This window comes from Canis lupus, chromosome 9, assembly GCF_011100685.1.
Source record: "Canis lupus familiaris isolate Mischka breed German Shepherd chromosome 9, alternate assembly UU_Cfam_GSD_1.0, whole genome shotgun sequence".
NCBI classification, from domain to species: Eukaryota; Metazoa; Chordata; class Mammalia; order Carnivora; family Canidae; genus Canis; species Canis lupus.
Window position 1 is genome coordinate 7,739,807 of NC_049230.1, and position 9,637 is coordinate 7,749,443.

Below are 9,637 nucleotides of genomic sequence, written 5' to 3' on the forward strand. Positions count from 1 at the left end.
GGTCATCCAGAGCATGTGTGGGCTTTGGGAAAATCAGGCGGATGGCCATCCCCCAGCTCTGGGGCCGACCCTCACCCTGTCTGCACCGCGTTCTCGGTACTCACAGAGCAGTGGCAGCCACAAGGCCAAGGTGTGACGGTCAGCCACAGTGTCCTGCTGCCCCAGCTGGCGTGGCTGTAGTTCTATCTGTCATAGATCTTTCCCGTGAGGCGCCAGATGCCATACGGGACTTCGGGACTTCGGGTTGCTGGGGGGCCAGCGCACCTCGCACTCCCCGGAGCTCAGACCCCTCGCCGCTGGGTCAGCCGCTCTCCACTGGCTGTACTGGTCAAGCAGCACGCAGCTAATCCCCCCAGACTCATGTGCACTGGGTGCACTGGGTGCACTGGGTTTTCTTGCTGCAGTGGGTATGATCAAATGATATGAGGGCCAGGATGCGGGGGCGGCAACCCGAGTGGGGCCTTCCCAGCTGCATTTCACAGAGAGTGTCCCGTTGGCTCAAATCAGAGCGCGTCTCTTCCAGAGAGTTCTAAAGCTGTTCCCATCTGTCCTCTTCTTCGTTCTCAAAACACTGCTGGGGGTGGGGGGGCACGATATTTTTAGCTCCATGATTCAGATGCCAACCAAGGAGAGCAGAGGTTTTACTTCTGCAGCCCAGCCTGACTCTTGCCTCCTGCCGATTCCCCACCCCCCCCCTCCCTAGGCCAGCGAGAAGTATCCACAGTTTTAAGGATAAGTTCACATTTTGCGTTTATGAGAAAAAGCTCCAGGGTCGTCAATCGTGTGACGTTGAGAACTCTTGTTGATATTTCTCCCATGCTCGATTGATAACCGAGTGTTGCTTTTATCCTGGATGGCGCGTGGGCGGGCACCCGCGTCCCCTGGGTGCCAGGAGCCTCTGCAGGTCCGGCCCTGGCTTCGTCGTCCCCAGTCACACCGAACGTCAGAGGTAGACAGAGATTGGAACTCAGTATATCTCGTGCATGAACGTCTGTTCTAAAACGTCGGGTTTGTTGCTATCCAGGTATGGCAAGGCCCATAGACTGCCCTTGAGAAAACTAATTATTCACAGTTCCTGGGAAGAGGGGACGCATCACACCCTGTAGGGACGTTCAGGGAAGCACCCTCGTGGCTGCTTCGTCCCACCTTCGTGGGACCTCCAGGTCCCCAGGAGGCAGAGGGAGCAGAAGGGACACGTGGGCAGGAGCCTTTAACGCAGGAGCAGGCTTAGGTTTGCTTGAGTACGTTCAGTGGGCCCTGGGGTTGAGAGGGGCCGTCCCTAGGTGTCTGGTACCTGGCCCTGGGATGCCGAGGGGCAGGGGAGGAGGAGTCACTCCGAAAGGGCATCCGCTGGCTGCCAGGACTGACCAGCCCCGGGAGCCATCGCCCCTGCAGACTCAGCAAAGGCGCCACGTGTCCGAGCGTCGGAAACATAGAAAATGAAGAGGCATGATGAATTCCATCCCGAAAACATTATGCTAAGTGAAAGAGGCCAGACCCACAAGCCACATGCTCTGTGATCCCACCCCCCTCCCCCGTAGGAAATGTCCAGGGAAGGTAGATCCACAGAAGTAGAAAGCGGGTGGGTGGTCACCTGGGGCGGGCTGAATGTACCCAAAGCCACTGAACCTCACACTTTAAAACAGCTTTATGTTCTGTGAATTTCCCTTCAATCGAAGGGATCCCCATTCGGGGCCTGCAGGTGGGGGCAACACCACAGTGGACGCTTGGTCTGTCTCCGCGACGTGCTCCGAAGGGCAGGGAAGGTGGGCATGCCGGGGCGTCGGGCCCCCCTTGGCGGTGAGGGCGCAGCGGTGGCCACCCTCTCCTGTCCAGGGGCCTGGGAGATTCATACGGGGGCGCCCGGGGCCTTCCAGCCCTGAGCACCCTGACCTGGCCCCGCCGGGCCCCTGACTCCCCGGTTCTCCATCCCCCCAGGGAAGCGACAGTGAGTACGAGGCCGACCCCACCCACCAGAAGGCCCACTCCTTTGTCAACCACTACATCAGCGACCCCACGTACTACAACTCGTGGCGGCGGCAGCAGAAGGGCATCTCGCGGGCCCAGGCCTACAGCTACACGGAGAGCGACTCTGGCGAGCCGGACCACGCCACCGTGGCCAACAGCAGCAGCGCCCAGCAGGGCAGCCTCTTCCGGCCCAAGGCCAGTCGGACCCCAACGCCCCAGAACCCCCCGAACCCCCCGAGCCAGCAGAGCACCCTCTACCGCCCCCCCAGCAGCCTCACCCCTGGCTCCCGGGCTCCTATAGCAGGATTTTCCTCGTTTGTTTGACGTCGTCCTCGTCGGAAGGGGGAGAAGAGAGAAAAAAAACAGCACCAACCGCCCCCCACCCACCCCTCCCCGCACTGCCTGCCAGAAAACAAAAACACCAAGAAACCAAGTCAACTTTTCACCTCCTGAGTTTATTTTTCCAGAGATTCCAGGGCCAGCAGAGCCGGTGTTGAGAAGGACGAGAAGGAAGCCACGAGGGAGGCCGTGTGTGGCCGGCGCCTGGTCGGCTCCAGATTGTGGGGTCTGCCGCTCCCTTTGCGAACGGTGCAGGGTCGGGGGGCCTGGGAGAGCAGGGGGGCGGCGAGAAAGCAGAGGCCTGGAGAGCTGCGAGGCAGCGTGGCTGAGGGGACCAGAAGCTTCTGGAAGTCCTGACAGCTGCCCCTTCCACGTGCACTGGGGCCCCAGGCCCATTGCTGGCTGGTGGCGTGCAAGGCTGGGCATCCCTAGGGGGCAAGCTCACCTACTCTCTCCACACCCCCCACCCCTCCGCGTGCATCACTGGCAGGCCTCGGACGGCCCCCTGGCCTGCTCCTCTGTCCCCTCTGCTCTGCTGTCCTGTCCCCTCCCTGGCTCAACGTCTCCACCAAACACTTGGTTTATTTAGAGAAAGGAAAATAAGGAAGGGGTGAGAGTCTGCATAGCTAGCTCTTTGTTTCTTACAAACTGTTTTCATTGTGAATCCAAGGAAGAGCCCCCCCACAGCACCTCGGGAGAGCAGAGGGACAGGGCACTGGCCAGGCATCACCGGGATAACTGGGCCCTAATGCAGAAAGTCAAGAATGTAAGAAAGAAGCTTGGCTTCCCTCTTTCTTCGAATTTAGGTTCCTCCTGCATCCTCCGTAAAGGAAGCAGCTTAGACAAGGAAGTTCAGTGGGACTGGAGAGCTAGGCAGGGGCCATCTAGGCAGACACACCCCTGTCCCTGGATAGACCCCCTCCTCCCGAGACTCACACACAAGCGCCGCCCCCCCCCCCCCCCCCCGCCCCCGCCAGCATTTGCAAGGAGGAGGGTCTAGGGATCCTCTCCAGGAGAAATCCCTTTGGGTCCTAGCCACACGGGACACTCACGTCCAGAGGTGTGTCCCTCTTCCTTTCAACCCAGAGCGATCCATGTCTAAAACACGCCCCCCCCCCCGGCCCCTGCCAAGCACAGGGGTGCCGAAGCCCAGAGGGGTGGGCCAAGCCCCTGGTCTAGAGGCCAGAGCTCCCAGCATTTGCCCAGTCGGCCCGGCGCCCGGTTTGCAAAGAGTCAACCCCCCAGCCACGTCTTCCAGGCTCTGCTCAGCCTCGCCAGGGCTCGGAGCAAGGAGGAGCCCCGTCCAAACTGGACACAGCTCCTGAGATGCACAGCCAGGCCGGGAGGAGCAGGTCAGATGGGACCAAGGACAAGAATAGCTGACGGGAAGCAAGGCTTTTACACACAATCTGCTCCAAGGAATGTTCTTTAAAAAAAGCCACTTGGAGTGGCCTGAACCTTCCCTCCAGCCCCCGGATGAAGGGATCAAGGGAAGAACCTCTCTGTCGGATTCTCTGAGTGCCCCTGGCTGGTCCTGCCCCACAGTTTGGGGTGGACGGCCGCCCCTGGGAGAGAAGAGGGTCCTGCAGGGACACGTTCAGTTCAGCGTGGGGCCCCTTCGGGGGACAGGGCTCTCTGGGGGTGCCGCACACGGGCCCCATCTCCGTGTGAGGGGAACAGTTAGGGGAGGCCTGAGAGGAGGATCTGGGAGGCAAGCCCGGGAAAGCGAGGGTCCGCACCTGGCCCCACAGCACCCCCACATCAGCTGAGGGGGATGGGAGCAGGGCCAGGGGCCCGAGGGCAGGGCACACCTCCCGGGACGCTCAGCCTCTGGGGGTTGCTGGTCGAGGTCTCCGCAGCCCCAGCCCACACATGGGCTTTTCCACAAAGGGGCTCTGGGGAGGGAAGCACCCTGGCCCGGCCTGCCCTGCACACAGCTGGCGTCTCCATGGCAGCACATCTGCTGCGCACCCCCCCCCCCACCTTGTGTGATCTCACGCTTTTCATCTCATCTTTTTTTTTTTTTAACAACTTCATCCTTTCCCTTATCTGCTGTGTGTTTCACCATTTATGGAAGTTCCCAGTTTGCATTTGGGGATGAAATTGAGCCCAGCCCAGTGAGGACTCTGGGGGGGGGGGGGTTGGGGGGGGGAAGTGGGGCGAGTGAAGCAACCCGTGTGTGTGTGTGCGTGTGCGTGTGCGTGTACTGCCCACGAGGCCAGATCTCCTTCGACTTCCATGGATCGCCTGGGGGCACTGAGATGTGCCCCTCCCCCTCCCCACAGGCTCATTCACACCCACGCTGACACACCCGTGCACACTTGGCACTGTGCTCACACACATGCGCGCCCACACACACACACGTGCATCGAACACACATCTGGGTGTGCGTTCGCGAAGAGGCTTGCAGTTCCTTCCGATGACTGGAGTTGTCCCTGGTGAGGCCCCGGGCGGCCGGGGCCACTCCACCTGGAAGGCAGCTGGGACCTGTTGTCTCTGGGGGGCGAGGACACTGCACACCCCGAAGGCAGGCCGGGCCCGAGGAGAAAGTCCAGCCCTTAGTCCGTATCCGCCCCCGACGATGTCGCCCCGCCACCCAGCCATGCCTGGAGGCCGGGTCTCCAGCCAGGGAGCTCCAGACTTCTAAGGAGGACACCTCTGCCCTCGTTTACGTATCTGCCGGGGCAGCCGGGGCTCCCGACCCCTGACCACACACATCTGGGCGCATGGGAAGGATGTGCTGGACGCTGCCCGCGGGCTCCAGGGCCCTCCCTGCCCTTGGGTTTCCTGGGCCGATGATGCCGGGGCCCTTGTCTGCGTGGCCACCTGAAGCAGGTCCACAGCAGGACACCTGTGCCAGGTGGCTCTGCTTCAGCGTGCCCTCGGGAGAGCTGGGGTTGCACCTGGCAGGCAGCTGTGGCGCCCAGCACTGCCCTTCCCCCTCGTGGCCTCGCTCCCCGTGGGCACAGCGGCCCCGCGCCCAGGCTGGTTCCAGAAGCACCTTTCTCCCGGGGCCCCAGGGAACTTGCACACCCAGCTGGCCGGGCCCGTCCCCTCACCTGACACTGCCGTGACTCAGAAGAAATGACACTTGTGTGGCTGCCCCGCCCAGAGCACCGCCGCCCCGCGAGGCCTTCCGTCTCTGCCCACACCTCCTCCCTGGGCAGAGCTTTTAAAGGTGCCAGAGCCTCCCAGAGCCCACTCTGGGCAGGGGCTTCCCTCCCCTCCCCACGGTGCACATGGTGTGAGGGGCTGGAGGACCGGAGCGAGGGGTCCCCCGCCCCCGGCCCCAGCAGCAGCTGCCCCATCCGAGTGCCTCTGTATGGTCCTGCCCAGTGGCAACCCTGGCCACCACCCGGAGCACAGATGCCCTCTTGGGACCACCCCCTTCTCTCTGTTTCCGTAAGAATAACCAAAAGCATTTAAACGTGTTACCTTTCTTTACACATATAGACTCCAAAAACAAAAACCAACACAAATCTTTATTTTTTGATTTAAAAGATATAATGAAAAATTATGGGGAGACTATTCATTGTGGCAGGTGTCTATCTGTAAGAAAAAAATATATATCTATATGTCATATAGCTTGTTAGCGGGTTTATTTTTTAAATGAAAGGTAAGAAAGAAATTGATTTGAAATATATACCACGAGATGTCCCATGGCCTGTCAAACCTGTCAGTATTTTATAAATAAACTTTTTTTTTTTTTTTTTTGGAGTTCTGAAGCAACATTTATTCTTCTCCTCCTTGGAAGGTAAGTGGGGGCCGCTATCTCATATTAAACTCAAGCAATCTGAATCTGAATCTATTAAACTGAAGCAATCCTCCAGCGTGCACTGTTAGCCATCCTGTGTTTTTGCAGAGACGAGGGCCCAACTTACTTGCCTTCTTAATTCATAGGTGAGTGGACATCCGTGCCTTCAAATGCAGCGCGCTATTTTATTTATTTTACGCTTTTAGGATAAGAGCCACTCGGAGTGCAACAAATTGGAGGCAAAATGGCAATGATTAATAACGATAGCTGACACTCGTGTGCCATTCACCCTCTGCCAGACACCGTTCCTACCACTTTACATTGATTAACTCCGGGAATCCTACGACAGCGCCTTCAGGAGGGAAACTGGATCAGGGGACGATTTAAGTGGGTTGCCCTTGAGGATTGGAAACGCCGGGGTTTGTACTAAAGCGGTCTGGCTCTAGAGACGTATGCTGCCTCTGTGATACTTTAAGGCAAGTTCCTTGCCCGCGTTCATCTTCATTCCTACAATTCCAGCACCGCAGACCCTAATGTGGATGTGATAAGAGCCACCGTGGTGCTCGGTGGATCTAACCTGGTTAGTCCACCAGGGTTGAGAGTGATGGCTTGAATCGCGGAGTGTATGAGCACAGGGGTATCACACGATCCCACATTTCTCTCACATACAGTTCGATTCAAATAGAAAGGGGACGAAGGAAAGATGATGTTGATAGTTCAAGTAATGCCACTCGATGAGTACGCTTATTTTCTATAGTCTACGTTGCCATGTGGGGTGATCCAACATCCCTACAGAGGTTACCCAACTAACCAAAACAATGAAAGCAGGGAATTTAAGATCTACCTATATACACCCTTCTACATGATTTTTTCTTAAAACACAAATGTAAATTCATTCACCAATGTTAATGTTGGGTTATAGCATTTTCTTTCTTTTTTAGGGGGTGGGGTCATAGCATTTTCCTTTTTTTTTTTTTTTTTTGAGATTTTATTTATTTATTTGAGAGGGAGAACGAGTGGGGGGAGAAACAGAGGGAGAGAGAATCCCAAGGAGACTCCATGCGAGCACGCAGCAAGAAGTGGGGCTTGATCCCACCACCCTGAGATCACGACCTGAGCCGAAACCAAGAGTCAGACACTCAACCAACTGAGCCACCCAGGTCCCCTGCATTTTTCTTTTTTCAAGAATGGGCTCCATATCTACGGTTTTTATTGCCTTTTTTTTTTTTTTACATAAATCACATCCATCAAGCATCGCCAGTGGATTCTAGTCTATTTCTTTAAAATAAAGCAAAAAATTTACAGAAATTGCAAATCGAGGACTTGCAGTTTCCAGTTCCACGTGTAGGGAGCTCAGAAGTCGCTGCTGCCTTTTAACCAGTGAAAAGCAAGCAAACTGAAGAAGCGACAACTCTTCACAGATCCATCAGTAACAGTCACTCACAGGACAAAACGATGCCCCCCCCCCCCCCCCCCCCAGCCAGTGCGGAGATACGCAGGCAACTACAGGGAATCTCTGGTAGAAATCATGGATTGATATAAAAGCAGAGTGCCAGATTTTATTATTCTTTCCCTAATTTTTCTACAGTGCTTGTCCACCACTGATAAAACACCCTCTTTCATTTTTGCCATTTTCTCTTACCAAGGCATTCAGTGGGATTTTCAAAGAAGTAACTATTCTTTTGCACTCGCACCCATTACGTCATATGTGATGAAATTACGTAATTACTATAAAAAGTACAACTGGCATAAACAAGTTTGCAAAGGGTGATCATTGATTCTTTGTAAACATACAACTTGATCCAGTAGGAACAGAAGTAGGTGGGCATCCCAGAAAGCAGCCCATTATTAGCCTTCAGAATTCAGAGGACCATGGACATCTTCGTGTTTGCCAGAGAAAAAATAAGGAATCAATCAATATGGCTAGCTGGCTAAGTGGGAGAGCTTCCGCATATGTGACAGTACAAACCGTGCACGCTGAACTTTCTTTTTTTTAGATTTTATTTGTTTATTCATAAGAGACACAGAGAGAGAGGCAGAGACACAGGCAGAGGGAGAAGCAAGCTCCTTGCAGGGAACCCAATGTGGGACTCGATCCCGGGACCCCGAGATCATGACCTAAACCAAAGGCAGTCACTCAACCACCGAGCCACCCGGGTGTCCCCACACTGAACTTTATGACCAATCTTCAAGGTGATTTTCAAGGGTAATTTGGACTACACATAGTCTTCATCTTACACATAATTTGGAGCCCAACCCCACGTTAGATGCAACTCCACTCCACTCCACTCCACTCCTCCAATTTGAGGCTGTTTGGGGCAAAGCGTCCTAAAGCAGAAGGCATTCCACAACCTGGAGTCAGAAGAGCGGATTCTGATCGTTCTAGAACAGTCACTGGCAAACTAAGTGCCTCTTAATTTTCTCAGGGGAAACAATTGACTTACCGGCAATTTGACTGATGAAAGGATCAAAGAAAATAATGGGATTTGAAAGGAAGAGGGCTGAACACCAAAAAGCATGTCTTCCTGGTGGCGCATTTGTTCTAGACACAGAAGACAACTCCTCGTAATCTTTAATTCCAGGGTTCTTCCTCATTCCTTTCTAATCCCAGACACCGCAGCGGGGGAGTGTGGCCTCCGGCTGCCTCTAGCTCCGTTGCCAAAAACAGTGCCCACCCCCAACCCCAAAATGAGAAAAGTCAATCAGCCACGAAGGAAGGGAGGAGGGGAGGGAAGGTGCTTTCCAAAGCCAAGGAGATATGGTGTGAGTTTTGGATCATACACAGTACTCCTTGCCAGGTAACCTCACCTGAGAAACATCAGGAAAGGCCTCTCAGAATCCAGTGAATTTTCTTTTCTTAGAGCTTCCAGAGTGACTAGCTGGGAAAACTACTTTGGATTGGGGAGATTAACCAAAGAGAACACAGGGTTCCCACAAATTTCAATTTCAACTTGAACTTGAGCTCCACCTTTACCAGCCTCTGCTACCTCATCTGTGGAATGGGTTCAACTCGTGACTCTTCGGACTTTTCAGACTCCTGGAATGAAGTGTAGGGAAATAACCTCTTTGACAGAGGTGACCTCCAGAGATGTACCATCCCCCACCCTCGGACAAGTCCCCCAACCCAGCTCCTCTGTCCAGAATTATCAGAGCTACTTTTTTTTTTTAACCTCCTGATCTTTCTGGCAAAGCCTTTGACCATGAGGCTTGGCTACAGTCAACAGGTGGAGAAAGTGGCTACTTTTTCCTTTTTCAGTCCTAGCTTCTGGCAGGAAAGAGACACTGAGGCAGTGGCTCTGTGGGTGATGGGTTGTGAAGTGGTTAAGGTGCAGTGTAGGAAGGTAGGAGGGAAAAGAGACTTGGATGGGCCTACGCAGTCAGCTCCAGGTTCATCAAGCCAATTGGCTCCATCTGACCCAAGATGGACTGCCCCACCACCTACTCCAAGGCTCCCAGCACGTACCACAACCCCCCATCTCCAGTGCTGGCCCTGACAGGCCCTAGGGAATCCAGGAGACCTTAGCACGTCCCACTTGGACTCTATTGAGCCAAGTGCTCAGAAGTCAAGCAGTGATA

At 54.9% G+C, this 9,637-nt stretch overlaps 1 protein-coding gene across 2 annotated transcripts in view; it reads left to right on the forward strand.

The window, feature by feature from the left end:
- SDK2 (sidekick cell adhesion molecule 2) overlaps positions 1-2,401 on the forward strand; it is a 252,805-nt gene extending 250,404 nt beyond the window's left edge. For both annotated transcript variants that reach the window (XM_038546715.1, XM_038546714.1), the window contains one exon: positions 1,939-2,401. In XM_038546715.1, coding sequence (XP_038402643.1) covers positions 1,939-2,292 — 354 coding nt within the window. In that variant the 3' untranslated portion in view covers positions 2,293-2,401. The remainder of the gene's footprint in view (positions 1-1,938) is intronic.
- The last annotated feature ends 7,236 nt before the right edge of the window (positions 2,402-9,637 follow it).